The sequence below is a fragment of the Hyperolius riggenbachi genome, chromosome 3 (genome assembly GCF_040937935.1).
Source record: "Hyperolius riggenbachi isolate aHypRig1 chromosome 3, aHypRig1.pri, whole genome shotgun sequence".
NCBI lineage: Eukaryota > Metazoa > Chordata > Amphibia > Anura > Hyperoliidae > Hyperolius > Hyperolius riggenbachi.
In genome coordinates, this window is record NC_090648.1 from 174,966,436 (window position 1) to 174,990,349 (window position 23,914).

General features: G+C 43.5%; 1 protein-coding gene across 1 annotated transcript in view; it reads left to right on the top strand.

Annotated features, from left to right (window-relative positions):
• LOC137563182 (ras GTPase-activating-like protein IQGAP1) overlaps positions 1-23,914 on the top strand; it is a 180,306-nt gene that overhangs the window by 105,115 nt on the left and 51,277 nt on the right. The window contains 8 exon segments of the mRNA XM_068275319.1: positions 259-437; positions 2,977-3,067; positions 4,313-4,476; positions 10,046-10,130; positions 11,032-11,195; positions 15,383-15,543; positions 17,587-17,711; positions 23,340-23,503. Coding sequence (XP_068131420.1) covers positions 259-437; positions 2,977-3,067; positions 4,313-4,476; positions 10,046-10,130; positions 11,032-11,195; positions 15,383-15,543; positions 17,587-17,711; positions 23,340-23,503 — 1,133 coding nt within the window.

The window sequence follows — 23,914 nt, forward strand, 5'->3', positions numbered from 1 at the left end:
TAGAGAGAGGGTGACACTATGAGGACACTAAAGGTACAAGGGGGACACGGGCACACAAGAGGTGGCACAGTGGGAAAGGCAGGAGGACACACAGCACAGGAACTTGTGTGTACATAGAAATAGGACATCCCCTGAAAATAAGCCCTAGCACAACATTTGGAGCAAAACTTTATATAAGACACTCTTATTTTCGGGGAAACATGGTACTAATGCATAACGTTGCTTGTAAATGAAGGTAATTATTGTGCTCTTCTTCAGTGCATGCTGCTGTAATTGCCATCAATGAAGCTGTGGATCGACAAGTTCCTGCTGATACCTTCACCGCACTCAAAAATCCAAACGCCATGCTGGTCAATTTGAGCGAACCCCTGGCTACTGTTTATCAAGATACGCTTTACCAAGCCAAACAACACAAAACAAACAATGCTAGGAAGCGGGTAAGTATGTGAAGCAGCTCAATGTTCTGTGCAGAAGTGCTGTTCAATCCTGTTTTTTACTTGGACAGCATAGAAATTAGAACTTCTATGATTAGTGTTTGCTAATTTTTTTACATTTTATATTTCTGGGGCCTCAGAAGTAGAGTTTGTGTACAATGTAGGTAGTTTGTACCATGTTGTATATTCAAATACACAGTTTACAAATATTATAAACCTGTAACTGTATCAGGAATCCCAACCCCCCCCCCCTTTTTTTTTTTTTAAATGAAACTGAGTGAATCATCATAATGTAATACAACGTAGGTAAATGTGTGATAACTGTATTACTTGCTTTTGTTAACCAGTCTCTTTATATTCAGATTGTAAATTTCTGCTTTCTTGAATAAATTTGATACGCAGCTGTGATCCTTGTCCTTTGCCTTGAGCCGTCCACAGATGGGTAGAACTCTTGCAGAGAGAGACGGGCGGGATGGATCTGTCAGCTTTGACTTTTGCAGACCCGCCACAGGCCAACATTTGACTGAAGCACTCTCAGTGCAGGGAACGTCTCCCTCTTTATAGAGAATCAGTGATTGTATAATGGTCACAGAACTTTCTCGACATTTTTATGCTTACACGGTCTTCTCCATGAATATTGTCCCTTATACTTCCAGATTATGTTTCACAATGCTTACATCCCTAGCAAACCCTGTACTTGGGCCTAGTTCACATTAGCATAAAAAAACTGTCCATTTAAAGGGAACCTAAACTGAGAAGGATAAGGATTTTTCCTTCTAAAATAATACCAGTTGCCTGACTTTCCTGCTGATCCTGTGTCTGTAATACTTTTAGCCACAGCCCCTGAACAAGCATGTAGATCAGGTGCTCTGACTGAAGTCAGACTGGATTAGCTGCATGCTTGTTTCAGGTGTGTGATTTAGCCACTACTCCAGCCAAAGAGATCAGCAGGGCTGCCATGCAACTGGTATTGTTCAAAAGGAAACATCCATATCCCTCTTAAGGTTCCCTTTAATAGACCGGACGTGAACAGATCCTATGTCAATCAATAGGATCTGTTCACATTGCCCAATCCACTGAACGGACTGCAAGTTTGGGGACGGAGCGTCTTTTCCAGATTAAAGCGTCACATTCACGCTGCCCTAACGGAATGAAGGATCGCTGATCAAAAACTGATGCCCAATTAAAACTGATCAGTTCTTACACGGATGAGTTTTTGATCCGTCCAGTGTGAACCGGCTCCAGTCTATAGAGTACATATAAGCAAACAGCCAACCCCACGCACTAGTACTGAATGTTTACTGTAAAGTGCACCACACACTATATGGGCTTTATATCGGGTATATGATCGGTATCTGACTTTAATGGCTTATTTGGGCACCACCATGTACTACTCTATAGTCTATCTGATGATGTCTGACATCCCATGGAATATCGATCTGCTTCCACCTCTAGCATTGTATTGCTCCCCGTATTCCACCTCCCCTCATCACACTAAATCTTTAGCAACCCCAACGCCTAAGCGAAGACTCATCCTTTTGTTCCACCCCCCCCCAACCCACCCTCCAGAAGCCTCTACATTGACTGCTGTGACCTGGTCCCTCCTCCCTCCCGCACAGAAATAGACGTGGTGTTCTGCTGTAGCTGCACACCATGCATGCACCGCAATGATGCCGGAACACTGGTTTATGTCATTACGGGGTTGCTATCTCATTACTGTTTCCCTAACAGTTCATTTGTAGTTAAAGTGTACCCGAGATGAAGTAAATTGAAAGCTTTATACATACCTGGGGCTTCCTCCAGCCCCATCTGTACGGATCACTCCCACGCCGCCGTCTTCTGTACCAGGTCTCGTAAGTTCAGCAAGTCTGCGCAAGCGCACTGATCTCTTTCCAGTGGAGAATAGTACTGCGCCTGCCGGAGAGAGTGCACCGCGCACACTCAGACTGGCCTCGACAGGCCAAAGTCACAGGAACTGGAGAAGGCGGAGAACGGTGGCGTGGGAGCGATCCATGCGGATGCGGCTGGAGGAAGCCTCAAGTATGTATAAATATTTTAATTTACTTCATCTCTGGTTTCCTTTTTAAGTTTTCACGCCATTTGCTTGGCACAAAACATTTGGTTTACACCACTCAGTAAGACAATTCAATATGAAACTATAAGAAATGGGTTTCAAAAGCAGGAAATTAGCAAGGTGTTTTTTTTTTTTGGTTTTTTTTTGGAAAAGGAACTCAAAGCAGTTGCCAGTCAAATGCAATTCTACCACTTTTCCATTGGATTTCATTAAAAACTTGAGCAATGAAGGATTTTCAAAGTAGTGTTTAAGACGCACAGATCAAACACAAAAAGCAAACCTCGGTGTATACTAGTTCCTAGTTTAGGCCTATTTTAATTTTTATTGTCTGATTCTGAGTAAATGGTGTTTGGAAAACTATGTTGAAAAATAAAAAATAAACTACCAGTAGCAGTAATTCCCAGATTCTGGGACACTGGAGAAAGTATAGTTTGTCTACAATAATTCCCTGCACTTTTGTGCATTCAGGTAACGACAGAGAATGCAGGAGAGGAGCGGGATGTGTATGAGGAGCTGCTAACACAAGCAGAAATTCAAGGAAATGTCAACAAGGTGAACTGTGAGTATTCAAGCTCTGCTATTGCATGAATTTTCTCTGTATCTGTAGCTAGTTCATCTGTTCTAACACATATCACAATGTCTAAAACCACATCTGCACTCACTCTATGAGCTGGCTATATTTAAAATTGCCTTCTTTAACCATTTAAGTTTATTTCACATGAAAGTTCCCCAGTAATGTAATATGCAAGGCTCTTGGGGCATTGATTTCTTATGTAATGTTTTCAGTTCCTTTTAATCCACTGCTCCCCCAAGCTTCACTACGGTATGTAGAGAATCATTCAAATATTTACCTTTCACTGATGAGGGCAAGTGCCCCAAAAGAACGCTATGAATGTTACGTCTGTGTAATTCAGGGCTATAGGTACACAATAAACCCATCATTCTAGATGTAGTAGTCCTGGCCCACAGAGGTTAAAGAATAATTTGTCGTTCCATTTTCTAAAAGTGTTAATTTCTCACAGGGAAGTGATCCTATGCAATCACCTTTTGTTTTTATGAAAGCTAAGGGCTAGCTCACACTGGGCGACTTTTCAGCGATTTGCTGATCACTGGTGATCAGCAAAATACTGCTGCTAATACAAGTCAATGGTAGTGTTCACACTGTAGCAATCGCCAGTAATTAGCGATTTGCTGATGCTGCATGCAGCATTTTTGGAGCGATTGCATTTCACTGTTATAGAAACACAAAACGCAATCACTCCTATATCGCTTTCCTGTACAGTGAATAAACTGCTTTTTGCTGATCGTCGGCGATCAGCAAAGCGCCCAGTGCAAACTAGCCTAAATCGTAATTTGCAGAGTAAGTTGCGGGACTGTTAGGTTTGTTTATGCTTTAGTCTACTTAAAATCCTGGTGGTTTTGAGTCACCATAACTTAGAGACTATAAAGTCTAAAATAGACCTGATATGCATGGCTTTCTTCTAAAAATGAATGAGCTCGGCTGTGGGTTTTAGTTTAAATTGTCCTCTTGCAGCCGAGTGCTGTGGCACGCTGTATTTCTGATACATAGAGTGACACAGCACTCGCAAGCTAAGGGGCGGGGCAAAAAAACAGGAAGGCAGCACATGGTGGTTTTTGTGGCTCTAAGGAAAAGTTAGACTGAAAACACCGCCAAAGTCCTAACTTTTTTAGAAGAACGCCATGCATACCATGTTCAGTTAAGTCTATCATGTATTTTTTTTTGTGATCTTCTAGTGACTGCTTAGTTCTGAATCGCCAACTATTTACCTTCTTCTGTATTTAGCACATGCAGCCATAGAAAATGTGGACTATGCACTGGAGTCTGGCAACCCCCATGTCTTGTTTGATGCCCTGAATAGCCAAGCACTTGCTCTGAGAGGGTTACACAGAGAAAATGCTGAACTTTACTTCAAACAACTGCAGAGCGATAAGCAGCAGAAAGTGGAGGTGAGTTACTGTTTACTGTAGAGATGTAGCCTATTTACTTTACCCAAAACGAAATCCGATAATGTGATATTCTCATGATGCTGCAGATTATAGATGTTTAAGGTGTGTGTTGAGGTGGCTGGTCTGGGATGTCTTGGCCAAGAATCTAGCATCTGTACAGGTGTCCCCTGAGGTTACTTAATGATTCGGGGATAGTTAGAGGCAGAGTCCTGGTTTGCCTTCCTTGCACTGCTCACTGAAGCCACTCTGTTGTTCCCGAGGCTGTTGTCCCTTCTTCCTAGACAAGACAAACAACATTTATATTGTGCTTTTCTCCTGGCGGACCCCAAGTGCCTGAGCTGCAACCACTGAGATGCACTCTATAGGCAGTAGCAGTGTTATGGAGCTTTGCCCAAGGTCTCCTACTGAATAGGTACTGGCTTACTGAACAGGAAGAGCTTCGAACCCAGGTTCCCAGTGTTAGAGGCTTATCCAGTACACTATCAAGCCAACGTATGGGCACGCACCTGCTGCTTAGCAAGTCATCTTTACAGCATTGGGACCCTTCAGTTTTACCAGGAGGGTTGAGTGTGATCCTGGTGAGTAACACAAATTGAAGTAAAATTGTGCATGTGTGTGCACCTTAATGTATCATCCAGGACATTTCCTCTATCTGCCCAGCTCCTTGTTCTGGTTTATGAAGAGGGTATGGAAGGTGGGAGTTTCCCCACTGTGGGCACAACAGTAGCATTGGTTAAAGATTTTCTGGCTCAGCTAATTGCGAGAGGCTGCCTGCATCAGTGGGCGACCTTTTCACATGCTGGATTGGCACACAAAATTATCGCAGCAATGAAAATGCAATGTGTGTACATAGCTGTAAACAGATACTGAATTTATTGTATTGCTTTTATTCATCCAGCACTGAATCTTAAATCAGAACTTCAGGCATCACACTGAAAAAGCCCCAGGAGCTGCTACACTTGTATACTGTATACAAAAATGCTATGCCACTTTGAAGTACACCTGAAGTAAAGGGGTGAAAAGATAATTACCTCGGTCATTGGAAGGCTCTGGCTGGTCTAGAGGCTTCCGTGATCTTTGTAGCACCGACTGTTTCAGTGCAAGGTCTCTTTTCATCTTCTGACCCCGCTACTGGCTGTTGACAAGCATATCTGGACTGGGCATGTGCGAATAAGGTCTGCATATACCCGGTAGAACTAAGTCACTCGTGCACAGGTTTTTCTTCCTCCATGCATGAGTACCTCTTTCTACAGGACATGCTCAGACCTTACTTCAGTCCAGATGCGCTAAATAGAATAGGTATAGAAGGTCCCCGCTCTGTCACAGTAGCTGTTGGTGGATCAAGCAACGAGACATGTCATTTGAGCACGTGCTCACAGTAACGTAGCGCCTGACTTGGGTGCCACCATAGACGTTATGTTATTACGGCTATAGCAGTGCAGTAGAATTTTCAATGTAAATCGGTTGACAGCAATAATCGCACCCCGAATTCCATGTCCTGAGTTCCTGCGTCTCGAAGCGGGAATAGTATTTAACGCTGCTTGGAATTTCAGGGGCAGCGGGGAGAGTCCCCTCCCGCGGCCTGATCAGTGACCAGATATCTGTACTGTTCCAGCTAACAAGTGCGAGTCTCTGAGGTTAGAAGTTCAGTGTATAGCAAGGTGACCTTAATCTATACAGCTTGAGAACGGTCGGTTGACCGTAACAGTGCTGCTGTTGCTGATTATGATGACTGTCATGCTGCTTTTTAACTAATATAAGAGCTTTGAATACTACGGATGATGCTGACTTGACTGTGGAGGAGTCTCTGAGGTTATACTTGCTGTTCAGATAGGCAGGAACCAAGGAGTTGAGAGACTGTAACACATTTTCTGCTCGATTGTTAAAGCAATACTGAAGCAATCTAAGGGGAAAAAAGGAAGATGCTAAACTATGGAGGGGACAAGGCTCTGTAACCTATAGAGCCTTCCTGGTCCTCTCTTGTAGTCTCCTGTTGTCCTCGTACCAGCAATGTTGAATTTTCTACCTCTGGAAGCCCTTGAAATCGGAATGCATCAGAAACACTGGTGTCCCGGAGTGCTTCCGAAGACTGGTGGCTCCGTACTACGCATGAAATATAATGTAATACAGAGCTGCCTGTCTTCAGAAGCACGCTGGGACATAAGTGTTTTCGATGCCTTCTGAGGATTCCCAAAGGCATGTTTGACCAGTTGGATGGATACTTGCAATGAGTGCGACAGCCCTGGACAGAGGACAACCGAGAGAGGACCATGAAGGCTCTATAGGATCCAGAGCCTTCCCTCTCCATAGGAGAGCATCTTTCTTCCCCTGGTCGCTTCAGTATCACTTTGATTTTAGCTTTTCCCCCCAAAATTAAATGGAGTTTGGTTTTTAAATCTCCTTCAAACAAACAGATACTTACCTAAGGAGAGGGAAGGCTCTGGGTCCTAATGTACCTTCCCTTTCCTCCTACGGTCCTCGATTGGTTGGAGACTGCTCTCTGCTGCTGTGCAAGGCTTCGGAACTCTTTGGGAGCCTGAGTGCTCCCGAAGATGGGCTGGTCCAGATTGACCTTGCGCGAGTCTACTATCTCACGCACTCGCATATGTGCAGTGTGGAGCTGCCGGTCTTTGGCAGCACTCGGGCTCCTGAAGACTTCCAAAGCCTCCTGCAGCTGGAGATTTGAACTGGAGATCCAGCCCTGTGAGAGGAATGGGAAGGCTCATTAGGACTCAGAGCCTTACGTTTCCCTAAGGTAAGTATCTGTTGTTTTGTTGTTGTTTTAGTTCCCTTCAGATCTACTTAAGCTTTACAAAAAAATTATCAAACTAAGTTTCTATTTAAAATCAAATTAAGATCAGTTTGGCAAAATGTATGTAAATGAACATTTTTTTTTCTGTGTGCAGTGCTGTGTCCAACATGTGTCCTGAATCTCTAAACAAAACCTGGAGTTGTTTATTCTGTCAGGTGATTCCATGTGCTCACAAATTCTGTTAATGTTATGCTGTGATCACAGGGTTTTATAGGCGCCATTTCATCCGGATGTCCTTTGATGACACGGTTTCTGGCACGTCGTTTTGTTTTGTCAGCCGTGCGAAAGAGAATGGCTTGTGAGCGTCTCTTCTCAGTATGATGATGTGCTTTCTTTCAATTTGTGCTCTCCCTATACATCTGTTTCAAGCCAAGCATGGCCAGCACTCCCCAGACATAAAGAAGTGTGGGCCCTGCATGCCCATGGTTGCATGTATAGCTGCTGTATGTGTGGTGAGACTTATAAATAGGTACACAGTACAATAGGCACTCTGTGCTGAGGCCTGGAATTTGGGTGTGTATTTTAGACGTGAGTCAATGAAACTTTTTATGTGTGACCTGTTAACTCCTTGCACAAAGTCATTTCACAAGCCCTGCATTATAGTTGCATTGGATATTTTCCGCTCTCTCCAAAACCAGAGTTGAGCTCATTCTTTCCTATCATGCCATCATTGCCTGTGTTATTTTTACTGACCTGGTTTCTGCTGGTTTTAAAAGCAATGCTATAGTTACTGAAATAGTACAGGTTAAAATTTACATCTGCATAAAAGTGCAGAAACTGAACCTTGAAAGTTAGTATTGAAAGGTGTAAATACCTTCAATGCAGCTTCTACAGACTTCTGAGGTCACCCAGCAGCTTCGTCACTTGATGCCCGGAATCACTGGGGCTGCTGACTGTAGAAGCTATTGTGCACATCCTTTGTTTTCAAAACATGTTTATCTTTTCATCCCAAAATAAGCATCCAATCAGCTGCCTGCAAGCTGAAGTCAATTGCTAGGTGACCTTACAGCCATGTGCATTCTCCTGTAGCCCTTCTACACACTGGGGTATTTACAGCTTTTCAACCTGGCTTTGTGTAAATCTACCTTTGTACAGAAATTAATTTAATGAATGTAATACTTCTTAAACTGTTGAAAAGGTTCTGAATATCACCTCTTTGATGGGATAGATCAGGTAAATTGTTACACGGGGTGTTGCATGGAAGACCAGCCCAGCAGAGCTACAGGGCCGGAGTTAGGACACCTACGAATACTGGGGTACTTCTGCGCAATGATGAGATTGACTACGCAAGGAAATACATTCTTTTGTAACTAAGACCCCGGCTTTTAACTTAGCTGTAGGGATAGCAGTGGTGCCTGGATGATTGATTCCTGTTAATGCATTGATTTGAACATTTGCATGTGAGTGTGCAAAGGGTTAACTGTTTGTTGTTTTTTTTTCTGGTCACATCCCCTTTAGCACCTCCTTAATAAATTATTTAAATGTCCTAACTTGAGGTGATGTGCCTGGATATATGTGTTGGTTTCCTTACACAGCAATCAGCCAAAATATTAAAACTAGTTGCCAAATATTATGTATGTACCCCTCGTGCCACAGCTATGAGCTGTTGAGGCATGGACTCCACAAGGTCCTGTGATATCGGGCACCAGGATATCAGCAGGAGAAGTCCTGTAAATTGCAAGGTAGTGTCACCATGATCTGATCTGATTCCAGCATATCCCACATATAAACCATGCAAAGGCATACCACCATCCACATGATTCTTGAAGGAATCGTCAGGGTCGGCGGGCCGCATTGCGTACTTTTTTATACGTTCCTGCTAGTGCAGGAACATTAATACATACATTTTTACGCGTTAGTGGTGCAATGCGTAAAAATGTATGTATTAATGTTCCTGCACCAGCGGGAATGCGTAAAAAAGTACGCAATGCGGCCTGCCGACTCCGAGGTCGGCAAAAACGAAACTGGCTGGCGGTGGGGGACTGGAGCAGCAGTGAGTGTTTACGAGGGCACAGGATGGCTGCATGGGGCTGGTAGAAGCCCCAGGTAAGTGAAACTAATTTTTTGCCTGATGATTCCTTTAAAGAGAACTTGATTAATCCGATCAGGAACCTACTTCCACTGCTCCTCACCTATTTCCACTGCTCCATGGTCCAATTCTGATGGTCATGTGCCCACTGTAGTACTTTTAGCACTGGACAGGGTCACCATGGATGCTCTGACTAGTCTTATTACACATCTCTATACACAGAAAACTGCAATGCACTATTCTCATGGCTAGCATTAATTGTCAGCAATATGTGCTAAAGTACCTCTTGTTTGAGATCAGTCTAGAGAGATTAGCTTTCACTTCCTATGTACAGCAATGGGAATTGAGCTCTATTGGCCCTATTATTCTTATTTATAGAGCGCCAACATATTACGTAGTAAGTGAATTATAACTATTCTGTGTCCAGTAAACTAAGATCTGATTGGTTGGTAAAGGTTCCAACCCTTTTATATCAGTATGGCATTGATGACTGATAGTATGAGGAAACTGCAGGCATTTTGCAGTGTATGGTAGCACTAAACCTTACTGCTTTGTACAGTGGGGAACCATGCCTCCTATCTCCCCTCAACCAATCCATACTGAAATTCCCAGTGGCTGAATTTGTCCTTTACTTCTTGTTAGTCTGTGGAAACGATAACGTTTTGCAAGTTGTGTTGTTGGTTTAGTATATTCATACTGCATTAACTCTCCTTTGAATGTTTCTTTAGAATGGCTTCAGCGGACCCTTACAGAAGGAGGAGTTACAGGCCGGACTGGATTCTGCCAATGGCTTGGCTCAACAGTTACAAAGACGTAAGCAACCATAAATTAATCCATTCATAGGTCATAATCTATATACACATACTGGACAATTATCATTTACAATGAACGAGGACAAAGAATCGGCAGACAATCGGTAGTCCACGTGTTATACAATCTAAAAAGATAGGTAGTTGGCCATATATATGTACTGACCCATCCTAGTGGGTCTGTTCAGCCAACTACCATCCATATTCAAAGGTGTGCACAGGCATCAGTATATGGCAAATGACTGTGTCTCTGAGGGTGCATGCTCTGGAAGCACAAGCTCTTAAACCTCTCCAGTAGACAACTCACTATGCAACCTCATTTCTGCTTGTGGTCGCTTGTTCACAATGCAATATTTGCCATTGTTATTGATCTCCCCGGGAACTGTTGGTTTCTGCCTTTCGCAGTCTGTGTGCAATTGTTGTTTGTAGAGGCCGGGCCTGAATCACCAATCCATCAGTCCTCATTTGTTTTAAACAATGATAGTGCTGTGTGTGTACATGGCTTTAATAATACCATGTAATCAGAATGGGCAATTTCTAATGTTGGCAAACTAAATATATTAAAAATGATTTGACCCGTTCATGTGATATGTGTTATAAACTTATACCTATGTACTTTTATGTGCCCATCACATGATCAGCTGTGTGGAAACATTAAAAAAAAAAGTCACTCCTTTTGCTGTAAAACCAATGAAACCTTTTGAAAGTAAAATTCTTTTTAGTGTTACAACTACCGGAAGTGGCTGGATTTCTTTCAAACAGGGATGCAGACAGATATAACAATGTGCCTGTGTTCTGATCATCCAAAACCATAATAAGAAATGTGGCTGGAGTTGGTGTTCAAGTGATCAGCCTGCTGCAGCAGATATGTACTAACATTTTTGTTATGTGTAACTTTCCCCCAGGAATGACTGCGGTAGTTAGAATTAATGCTGCCATCAGAAAGGGTGTTGCTGAAGAGACGGTGCAGGAATTGATGAACCCTGATGCCCAGCTGCCAGACGTCTATCCATTTGCTCAAGAGCTTTATCAGAGAGAACTGGCCACACTGCAGCAGCAGAGCCCAGAGGTGGGTCCAGCATTACTGCATTTACTATACTCCCTTATAATATTGCCTTACAAATCATTTGTGTAACTGTAGTATAGTTTTGTACCATGTCAACCATCAGTTACATAGTTATTTTGGTTGAAAAAAGACATACGTCCATCGAGTTCAACCAGTATAATGTTCAACCAGTATAAATCATACCTTTAGAAACAGGATGATTCCATTTATTAGTGAATGCAAAATATAAAACTTCCAATGCAAAATTATACATTGAAAACTTGCTCTTTGAATCTTCTATTATTGAGAGTCCATTGCTGTGGAATCCTGTTTGTGTATTATGCCTATGCTGTGCTCTGCACATTTATTTGCCAATAAAGCAGAACGCTGGAGGAAGTATGTTCCTGCAAAAGCAGCAGGCTGGAACTCCCACTTCTAAGGCCTTTAGAAACATGTTAATTATATATGCCATTGTGGGAGCCTCCTCCTCCTTTTTTACCTTTTCCTGCCTGCCCAGAACAATAGAAGCACTAAGCCAGGTGCACATATCTATACAGTACATGCATTTCTGGGCAGACCTTTAGACAAAGCTGGGATCTGACTATAACCCTTTTGAAAAGTTTTGTATCTTTTTTTTTTTTAAATACAACCAGTGTTGCTATAAAATATATTAAATAAGTACTTTGTCATATTGCACGTGACGTAATTGCTTAAATTCTATGACTAATTTGGACTAGCACAGTGAGCTTGGTTCCTGCCTCACCCACTTACTGTACGAATGAGCTCTGCATGGTACATACCCAATCAGAGGCTGGATTCAGGGTCTTTATAGTCAGGTAATTGTAGCCCAGATATCTTCTCAACTAATGTGAAACCAATTGCTGAAGCAGAAGTCCACAAAGTGGCATTGCTTTGGAATTTAGCAAAAGTAGATTAGTAATTTATGCCTATTTACTTGTTCTATGTCCCTTAAAAGTCTGAGAAATGGAATATTCCTCAGAACCTATATGTAATCAGCGTTCAAACTAATGCCTAGGCATTACAGAGAAAGAGAGACAAATTACCTGGAAGATGCAAACAGAAAAGTCACTGTGAGAAACTAAATTCTGAAGATGAACAATGAAATGCAGAAAGTTCCGACTTGCATGCAGATTTCATGAAAATGTTTTTGTAGCTTGGGAATGTAATTAAATCGGACTGGTTGAATTCTAAGCTGGGGACAGTTTGCGTGCAAGCTAGCATAATTAGCATCTCATGTACCATTTCCAATAGACTCTGCATGGGGAGGGCTGGCTTACCTATCTTATTACAATAGGAGCTGTAGAATTTCCTCCAGGAAGTGCAGTTAAAGAGAACCCGAGGTGGGTTTGAAGAATATTATCTGCATACAGAGGCTGGATCTGCCTATACAGCCCAGCCTCTGTTGCTATCCCAAACCCCCCTAAGGTCCCCCTGCACTCTGCAATCCCTCATAAATCACAGCCACGCTGCTGACAAACAGCTTGTCAGAGCTGGCTGTGTTTATCTCTATAGTGTTAGTCTGCTGCTCTCCCCGCCTCCTGCAGAACTCCAGTCCCCGCCTGCATCCCTTCCCTCCCTGCTGATTGGAGGGAAGGGACGGGGGCAGCGACTGGAGCTATGCAGGAGGCGGGGGAGCAGCTGAGACTGACACTACAGATGTAAACACAGCCTAACAGCATGGCTGTGATTTATGAGGGATTGCAGAGTGCAGGGGGACCTTAGTGGGGTTTGGGATAGCAACAGAGGCTGGGCTGTATAGGCAGATCCAGCCTCTGTATGCAGATAACATTCTTTAAACACACCTCGGGTTCTCTTTAAGGTCAGGACTTGATGCACAAAGTTTTCAGGGGAAGAAAAAAAAACCCCACAATTTTAAGTTATCTTTCAAAGCAGATTATAAGATATATAATGTTTGTTTTTTTTCCTTATGGCAAAAAAACGATTAATTTGGCAAATAAGTTTTTATTGAAGAAGAAACTGATACATTTGTATTGATATAGGGACTCCCAAAATCTTTGTTTGGATCGCCACTCGGGGTTCTGCTGTAATTGAAGGGATGTGAAGAAACGTTGTGTTGCCATTTCCTTCCCTGAAGGTGTGAGCGCACAGAATGCAGAAGTCTGCAGTAGACTCACCATACATGTGCATCAGGGCCAAGTGTTTTCACTCACCATCATTCACAATTAACCAGAAAACGCTAATAATAGCCATGATAAGGAATAAAAAACCATTCAGGAGCACAAAATGCTGTAGTTATTTCTAAGCCTGCATCCCAATAGGCAGAGAACAGAATCCAGACTTGTGGGTCGGAAGTGAATCTGTCTGTTGGGTTATAGTGTCAATTCTTAGCAACGTGAAATATCAGACCTTATGCAAGGAGAGTTTTACAACACACTTGTGACTTTTTATTTGGTAATCCAGCATATGAAAACTCCCAGTTGTAATTTTTGTACTGCATTAACGTAGCACTACAGACAGCACAGAAAACGTAGACGAATTAGATCTCTTACCAGCGTGAGACACTGTCTGCCCAGAGTCCAGTGTGTGTTCAGCAGCCCCCAACCCCTCTTGGCCAGCGACACCATACCCACCCCCACCCCAAATTTTTTTTTTTTATTTTATTTTTTTTAGAAATTTGTAAGTAGCCAATCCTTATCTGGCTGCCCCAGAATTACAAGCATAGGATTTTCTTTAAAGAAAAATGATGTATAAAAAGTGCTTAATTTTTACAATATGATGTGATGTCAGTACCTCAGTGCTGTGAGGCGCTGACATCAATCTGTGGGTTTCACCACAAAATCAGCAATACAGCGCCCCCAGATGATCTGTTTGAGAAAAGGAATAGATGTCTCATGGGAAAGGGGGTTTCACCTACTGTTTGGGAGGAAGTTCAATTCTTGGTTACAGTTTCTTTTTAATGTTTCCTTTAGCAGCTAAATGATCAGATGAGATACTGATATAGCATTTTTTTTCAATGCAAAAAGAATATTTAGGTAATAATTGGTGCTTTTTATTTGCCTTTTCTGTGTGTATAGAAGTTAATTTAGATTTAAGACATTCTAATATGTACACATATTTCAATTTTGGTTTTCAGAGTTTTTACTAAAATACTTGCTCTTCCATGTAGAGTAATGGTACTTTCCGTATCTATACAATTATAGTACCACTCTAGATTTGATCACACTGAACAATTACAGGTAGTTCTGATAATGTTAATGAAATCTGTCTGGGATTGTTTGGTCTCCCTGGGATTGATGGGTAATGTTTTACCAATTGATATAAAAACAGTTGAGTGAAGCAGAAAAGAGTGCTGGGTTGGTGGTTTTTCACTGCATGGAGTGGTATGAAAGCTTGCTGAATGACTGATGACATTGAGTGATGCTCCCCTATCAATATACTGACCAAGATGTATTGATTGTTTGTCAGATCAGTCCATTATTGGGTTGTTTATGGACAGTTTTAAGCATACAGAAGAACAGTTGCAAAATAGCTCAGCAGAAAAATAAATACACAGCTGTCTGAGGCTAAGTAATACAGTAATATAATCTGTATACAGATAAGTGACCTGATGCCAGCGGTATTTCTGGTTACTATTTTACATGACCCTCCAGCAGATTGATTTTGTGGCATCGTAAAAGCAGTGTATTGCTACTGATTGCCTTGTTGTTCTAAATAATATAGACCTTGCTTTCATAAATCGTGGACCTGTTGAGACAAGTGTATAATTTGCTATAGGTAGCAGTGGAGGCTCCTTGCCTCATTTGCTAACCCCTGTGTTTCCTTCCATTATGTCTCCAGCCCACTACCCTCTAGGTTGTAAGCATGCAAGGGCATGGATCTCCTCCTAGTGTGTCTCATTGTAATGTAATTTAATGAACATGTACAAGTATTGGTGATGTGTCAAACCACACATCAACTATGTAAATATGTGTGTATTTGTATTGCTGGATGTCTTGATTGTACAGTTTTGAACCTCTGATATATCTATGTACCGCGCTATGGGAGATGTTGACACTATATAAATGATAGTAATGAATAATCCAGTAACTATCTTGTATCACACAGCACTAGCATGCTTTCTGCTATTCCTGTAGTGATACTGTTGCCGGTCTGGCATTATAAGTGTTTCTTTCAGCAGGTATACTCAGTACCTATTGATTAATAAGGCTATTATTCTATTTCCTTTTCAGGGTAACCTGACCCACCCAGAGCTCTCGGTTGCTGTAGAGATGCTGTCTTCTGTGGCTCTGATTAACAGAGCTTTGGCTGCTGGAGATGTCAACTCTGTGAGCAAACAGCTAACCAATCCTGTCACTGGTTTGATGGATGTGGAGGATGAAAATCTTCAGAGGTTTGTATGCTTTGATTTTTTTTTCTTGTTTTTTTAGGAAGTGCACTGTAATTTGGATTGGAGGAGGTAGGGTAAGGGAGATAGGAGAGGTACATGAAGTGAAGGGGAGGCATAGCATAATAGGGATACGTCTAACTACATTCTATAGGTGGACTTACTTATTTCTTAAAGCAGACCTGAAGTGAGAGGGAGGCTGACATTTATTTCCTGAGATTGGGAGTTACATAGAGTTGATGCTGCGTATGAGAGCAACATGCATTTCAAGTGGATCCTGATAATAATGATGTTACATTTGTTTTCTGAGTAGTGCAGCCATGTAGGGGTGTACAGTTCCAAATGTTCCTCAAGATACCCAGGAACCAAGACATTCAGACAACCCAATCAAAGCAGGGTGCCCCCTCCTTCCCATCCCCCTTTCTCCAGTGACAAACAGTAATTTGCATGGCTAAAGCTCCGTACACACGCTAGATGTAACTATCAATAACGACCGCCTCAGCAGAGAATCCAGCATATGTATAGAGCAGCCCTCGACCCGGAGGATTGCTTTGGCTGAGCAGCGTTATCCCCACTTATCCAGCCTGCTGCATAATGTCACTCCTGCTCGGCCCCTTCCCTCTTCACTGTGCTCCCTAGAATTTGTTTTCCAGCTAGGTGGCATGAAAAAGTAGCCGGGTGGGGTGAGAGGGAGGAATGCAGGGCTGAAGCAACTCTACTTAAAGAATAGGAGGGGCTTGAGCCAATGACAACCGGGTGCTCACCAAAATTAGGCGGGTGGAGCACCCGGCTAATAGAGCCTGGGGAGAACATTGCTCTTGCATAGAAACAGTTAGCAGGCTAGCAACCATTCTGTACAGCCTCGGCCCTGCAGTGTTGCCTATCGGACAGGAAGCTATAGCAGAGCTTATCCGTTTATTTGCTGCAGACTCTGAGGCCTCTTTTTCCACAGACAACTGAACTGCGCGCTTGTCAAGCTGTTCACATGTCTACCACCCACTAGTGCAATTCTGGTGTGTCAAGCTTTAGCGGCAGAGGACTGCAACATGACACGCCTGAGCACATCTTTCATCATTTTTGTCTGATGGAGGCCTTAATCTGAGGGCAGTCTTGATTCTGCCCATATATCCTACCTTTCTTTCTATGGCTTTGTGCAGATTGCATGATTTCCATCAATAGAGAAGCCTTTTAGGAATCCTAGAAATAATATGCATATAGCACTGAATAATGTTTGACTTTCTGATATATATGAGTTGGTTGCATGTCTCTTTGCAGGCTCTAGGCTATGGTCACCTTTAGTGACCGAACTATGACAGGCTGGAACTTGATTGGCTGCTATACATGTAAAATTTACATATCTTGTCTACCATTGCAACTACTTTACTGAATAAGCCCATAAAGTTTGCAGACGATGATTAAAAACAGGTGTAATTAAACACATTACCATAATGGGAATGCTGGAATTCCTTAAAGCGGTTTAAAACTCTGACAACATTTTTAGCAAAAATGTGTTTTCCTACTTTTTATAACCCATACAATTATCATATTTGCTTTTGTGCACAAGTATTATTATTCATTTAGACATTATAAATTCCCAAAGTTCAGTTAATTTATCTTTAAAGATGCTGGTGCATTGTATTCATAACTGTTGTAATTCTGTTGTGAATGCAGCCACCAGTGATTTCTGACCTGTGTTTCACCTCAGGACTCATCAGCTGAAGTCCTGCACAGCCAGAGAATGTTTACATAAATTTATCAAGTAAAGAATGTGTACACAAGATAAGCTTAACAACAGTTCGGATGCGGGTTCTCCCTGCAGAAGAAAGAGTCAGCCCTGTGATGTAACCCTTTGAATGCCGATTTACTAAAAAAAATATTGTGTTAGTATACTATATGCTGTAAATAATCTTTTAGAGCAAAGAAGAAATTCTGGGTTATATTCCGCTTTAATCCTATGATTGAATCGTATTGGAAATGTAGACATCATTAGTTAGTGTATGTGGTGGTTCATCAGATTCTGATTCCCTTGCTCTAAACCACTATTGACAGGTATGTCGAAGAATTGATCAAGCTGAAACATCAAGCCCGGGAAGAAGGGAATGAGTTTATTACATGGAACGACATCCAGGGATGTGTCACTCAAGTCAATAACACCGTCCATGAGGAGCATGCCAGTAAGTGCTCATTGTCATTATTAGAAACCATTTACAATTGGCATTTTGCCTTTGCTGATGAGTCCTTGTGGAAATGTTGTATCACATGTTTGCATAGTTTTATAGACAGTGTATCTATAGTATTGAGTACTGCAGTACTGCTATCCACCCCTCACTGAACACTACTTTAATCAGTATAAGCTGGGTGTTACTTCTTCACTGAGCTTCTGCATGAACCTCATATCAAAGCATCTCCAGAGTGATCCTAACAAACCTGCTATAGGCATGAGTGGCAAATAACATTACAGCATAGTTTACAGGTGGTTGTCCTAAACGCAACCTCTCTGTAAATTTCTGTGTATAAAAGGAAAACCTTATACAGTATATACTCAAATTTAAACCAATCACAATCTAAACCGAGGTATGGTAGTTTTTCCTTCAGACACCAGAAATGAAGTTTGAGTATAACCCAGGGTAGAGTCTAGAAAGAACAGGAGAAAATGTCAGACTTAAAGGACAACTGTAGTGAGAGATATATGGAGGCTGCCATATCAACTTATTTTTAAGCTATACCGGTTGCCTGGGTGTCCTCCTGCTGATCCTCTGCCTCTAATACTTTTAGCCATAGACCCTCAACAAGCATGCAGCATATCAGCGGTTTCTGACATTGTCAGATCCGACAAGATTAGCTGCATGCTGGTTTCTGGTCTGATTCAGATGCTATTGCAGCCAAATAGATCAGCAAGGCTGCCAGGCAACTAGTATTGTTTAACCACTTAACGACCACCTAACGCCGATAGGCGTCGGCAGGTCGAAGTGGTGTTACCATGGAGCGGCCGTTCCATGTCAGTTCACGGAGGGTGTCTCCGTGAACAGCCTGCGAGCCTCCGATCACGGCTCGCAGGCGTAATGTAAATACGCGGGGAAGAAATCCCCGCTGTTTACATCAATACGGCGCAGCAGCGCCGTAAAGGAGATCGGCGATCCCCGGCCTCTGATTGGCCAGGGATCGGCTGCAGTCTGATAGGCTGAAGCCTATTAGAGGCGGCGCAGGACGGATAACCGTCCTGTGCCGCCCATAGCCGACGGGAGAGAAGGAGAGGGAGCGCAGGATATTGCTGCGGAAAGGGGCTTTGAGAAGCGCCCCCCCCCCCCCCCCGCTAACCACATGTAGCTGGCGGTGATCAGACCCCCCCCAGCAGGAAATCCCCCTAGTGGGGAAAAAAAGGGGGGGGGGGGGGAGTCTGGTCGCCCTGCAGCAAACCTGATAGCCCACACAGCACAGATCAGGGAAAAGGAGCCTGGTCCTTAAGTGGTTAAAAGGAAATAAATATGGTAGCCTCCATATACCTCTTACTACAGCAGAATTTTTAAATTCAGAAAATGTAACCATGCTTCATTTTACATTGGATATAATATTTGCCAGCAAACTAGCACGAAAAATACACACCACCTTTATTATAGTGTAGTATTTATATAGTGCTCACATCTTCCGCAGCACTGTACAAAGTATATTGTCTTATAACTGTCCCTCAGAAGGGCTCACAATCGAATCCCTACCATAGTCCTATGTCTACATTGTGTAGTGTATGTGTCGTAGTCTAGGGCCAATTTTAGGGGGAAGCCAATTAACTTTCCTGTATGTTTTGGGGATGTAGGTGGAAATTGGAGGAAACCCACGCAGAAATGGAGAGAACATACAAACTCCATGCAGATAGTGCCCTGGCTGGGATTCGAAACAGGGACCCAGCACTGCAAGGTGCAAGTGCTTATCACTACACCACCGATGCCCAATATGAACCTTTCAATATGAACATGGAAAATATATTAACTTTGAGTACAAGAAATGTGTTGCATAAAAAAGGAGATTAAATATTTCAGGAGTTATGCTGGCAGAACTAGAACAATACATTTAAGTGTTTCTTTGCATTGGTTGGCTTTCTTTTTTAGAGGTCATTAAAAGCATACTGCCACGTGGCTTGTGGGCCTTTACACTAGCCCCATAGCTGTGTGCACATATGTAGAGCAAGCCTTGTCAGTACTATGATAGCGAGTTGTTTGTGAATGACTGCTGGCTGAGGTCCATGAAAAGGATGTTTATTTACATAATGCAGGTGATCTAATAACGTGAATGGAGTGTTTCATGCATCATTAGCTCTCAGTCATCAGTTTGGAGGAAAAATATTTCTACCTTGTTTTCCGTATGCTTGGCCAACAATCTTGTTTGTCAAGCTAGTTGTATACTGTGCTTAAACTCAAAAGTATGCCAGCTATGTCTATCTAAATATCAACTAAAGGGTTTATGCACTCAAGCCACTGTGTGCTGCTGGGTTTTACTTTCATCACTGTATTTCATTTTCTGGAATGGAGAGTCCAGAAGCAAGACTAAAGGCAGCCATACACTGGTCGATGTGCCATCAGATCGACCAGCTGACAGATCCCTATCTGATCGAATCTGCCTTTACTGCAAACAGATTGTGAATCGATTTCAGCCTGAAACCGATCACAATCTGTTCAGCTGCTCCTGCCGCCTGTCCTCCCCCCGCGCATACATTACCTGACGCTGGCTCCCGGGCATCTTCTCCACGCTGCACCGCTCTGTTCTTGCTTCATCTCGGCGCTTCCTGTGTCACTCCGTGACCAGGAAGTTCAAATAGAGCGCCCTCTATTTGAACTTCCTGGGTCACTGCAGTGACCCAGGAAGCGCCGGGATGGAGCGGGTGCAGCGCTGAGAAGATGCGGAGAAGACGCCCGGGAGCCCGCATCAGGTAATGTATTTTTCATCGGATCGGCCGCCGCTAGCGACGCGCACTTTACCCGCGGGCGATCGAGGGTAATTTCCCGCACGGCGCGATCGACGGACCGATCCGATTTCGGGAGGAAATCGGATCGTCGGCGGCGTTTACCGCGAACGATTGGCAGCAGATTCGATCCCAGGATCGAATCTGCTGTCGAAACGGCCGGGAATCGGGCCAGTGTATGGCCACCTTAAGGTTCATCTACTGTATAATGGGGTGGGTTGTAGAAAGCATGCAGCCATGGTCCTCAGGAGACGTAGGGAGCATATGGCTGAATCACTCATCCACCCAAGCTTTATTATTCATTCAGACCCTCTTTATACAATGTTCTCCATGTGTGCACACTTGAAATGAGGGTGGTTTATTGGTATTGCTAGATTTCAGTTTGAGAAAACATAAAGCTGATCGGTGTTGGTAGTATGTCTTGTATTATACTATCCGCAAACCATGATAAACAGGTCATGCTACAAACATCTGTAATGCTCTCCTTTCTCCTGGAATCTTTGGCATTCCAAGGCTATGAGACTTGTGACTACATATGAGAACAGGAAGTGAGGCAATGCCGTCCACAGGGGATACTAAAAGGAAAACCTGATGAAAACTCTTATCCTTTCTCACTGTACTGTAACATATTTGTTTTCTTTGCCATCTGTGTTACATTTGTGTAGATTGCATTCTTTTCATGTCCCTGTGACACTCCGTGTCAGAAAGTGAGAGGTGATCTAAAGAGTTGTAACTCAGATGACGGAGGAAGAAAACTGACTGCAGTTGACATCGTCCAACATGCCATCTGTAAAACCTGATCAAATAAAATTGTAAAGTGTAATTACCGTATGCTGTGAGTTTCATGGTAAAAACATTTGTAGTTAACTAAAGGACCACGGTGATTGAAATCTACGTCCTGTTTTGGTAGTCACCTGGCTGGCAAGACATAGGGCTTGATTCACAAAAGAGTGCTAACTTTTAGCACGGCCGTTTTCGCGTGAATTTTCGGCATTTTCGCGCGAATTTTCGCGTTCGCGCGCAATTAACTGTTTTTGCGCGAAATCGTTATCGTTTCGCGCGCAAAATCGTTACCGTTTGCGCGCGAAAACAATAGCGATTTTGCACGAAAACGTTTAATTGCGCGCGAACGCGAAAACTCGCGCGAAAATGTCGAAAATTCATGCGAAAACGTGAATCAAGCCCATAGATTTCAATCACCGCCGCAGCGCGCATCCGCCGTTTCCATCGATTCCCGACGATCTCGCCGATGAAACCTGACGTTATCTCGCGCGAAATCGTTATCGTTTTCGCGCGCAAACGCGATTTTTTTTGCGCGAAATCGTTACCGTTTCCGCGCAAAAACCGCGTTTGCGCGCGAAAACGATAGCGATTTCGCACGAAAACGTTTCATTGCGTGCGAACGCGAAAACTCGCGCGAAAATGTCGAAAATTCACGCGAAAACGGCCGTGCTAAAAGTTAGCACTCTTTTGTGAATTAAGCCCATAGATTTCAATCACCGCCGCAGCGAGCATCCGCCGTTTCCATCGATTCCCGACGATCTCGCCGATGAAACCTGACGTCTCTCGTCGCAGCTCACTGGCTCTGCCTGTCTCTATGACGGCAGAGTCATGTGAGTCAGTCAGGAGCCGATTTCATTGGCTCCTGGCCGTGTCTATTAATGTAAGCCGCTCCCATTGGCTTACATTGATGGACACGGTCAGAAGCCAATGAAAGCGGCTCCTGACCGGCTCACATGACTCTGCCGTCAAATAGATGGTAGAGTGGATGTCAGGAGGATCCCGGCGTGTGATGGTGGTTGCGGCGGGTATGCACGGCGATTCTTCGGGATTCCGTCGTTATTGTACCAGTGGTCTCTGGTCCTTAAGGGGTCAGGGACTGCTGGTACTTAAGTGGTTAACCTCTTGAGGACTGCTTAAACCCCCCTAAAGACCATGCACATTTTCATTAAATTGGCCACTGCAGCTTTAAGGCCAAGCTGCAGGACCGCAAAACACAGCACACAAGTGATTCCTCCCCCCCTTTTCTCCCCACCAACAGAGCTCTCTGTTGGTGGGGTCTGATCGCTCCCCCCATGTTTGTTTGTTTTGGTGTGTTTATTTCGGTCTTTTTTAAATAAAAATGGTTTTTTTCCCTCCCCTTGTATACTCCCCTCCCTCCCTCCCCCCGCAGTCCAATCCCTGTGATCAGCTGTCATAGGCTTCAGCCTATGACAGCCGATCACCTCTGTGGCTCAGGAGGGGGCAGGCGTGTCACACGGCTGTCCCCAGTACAGCGCTACTGCTGATCGCAGCGCTGTACGGGTAATTCGATTACGCCGTCTAACAGTCTCCCGAGCGGCAATAGCCGCTCGGAGACTGAAGAGGGGGCAGAGCTCCGCCCTCCGAGAATGAGATGTGCGCGCAATCTCATTCAAAACAGAGCCCCAGGACTTTACGCCAATTGGCGTTAGGCGGTCCTGGGGCTGCTGCCGCGGCTACGCCCAGTGGCGTGACGCGGTCGGCAAAAGGTTAAATACTGTAAAAGGTCTGTAAATGGCTTTGCAATTAGACAGGCTTACAGAGTGGAAGAAGGCTCCTTTTCTGTGCTGCCATCAGACAGGGTAACAGAAGGGAACCGCATCACTACTGTGGCAAATAAAGGCCATTCCAACAGCCTGTCTTTGTGCACTTTATTATTGCAGTTACTTAGTCATATGTGGCTTTGTAAATGAGGTCTGAATCCGTACAGTAAATGTGGTCAGGCAGGAGACTCCTGAAAGAATATGATGGTGTCTGGTCAGGGTTAGGTATCCGGTTTGGGCTTGGCCAGTACTGTACTGATCACTGCTTTCTCTTGCTTGTCTAGGGATACTTGCCATTGGACTCATTAATGAAGCATTGGATGAAGGGGATGCTCAGAAGACCCTCCAAGCCCTACAGCTGCCAGCAGCAAAGCTAGAAGGAGTGGAGCCTAATGTAGCGCAACATTACCAGGATACCCTGGTGCGAGCAAAAAGAGAGAAGGCTCAGGTAAGCAGAAGCTATGGAAACCCATTTGGAGTAAGAAACATTTACTGTAGTCATATAACAATGTGCAACAAAGCTTTGGATTTTTTTGTGTAAATTTCAGTTTTGGAAATATTTGAGGTATTGTTTTGGAGAGTGTTGAGGAATTTTATTCTCTAGCAGTATTATTTTGTTTGTTACAAGCTTTACTAATATTGGGCTTTGGAGCAGTAGTGATGCATTCTGCTGAAAATGGCACTTGTTCCCTTAGTAGTGCCAATAAACCTCATTTTGATTTCTCCAAGTCTATTTGTGGCTGGATTGGGAGATTGGAAGAAGGGAGGTATGTCATGGTACCAGCTAGTATCAAATTCACCAAAGTCCTCAGCCCTCTCGTTCTTGCATCTAATAACATGGTATGTCCTGTCCCTCTAG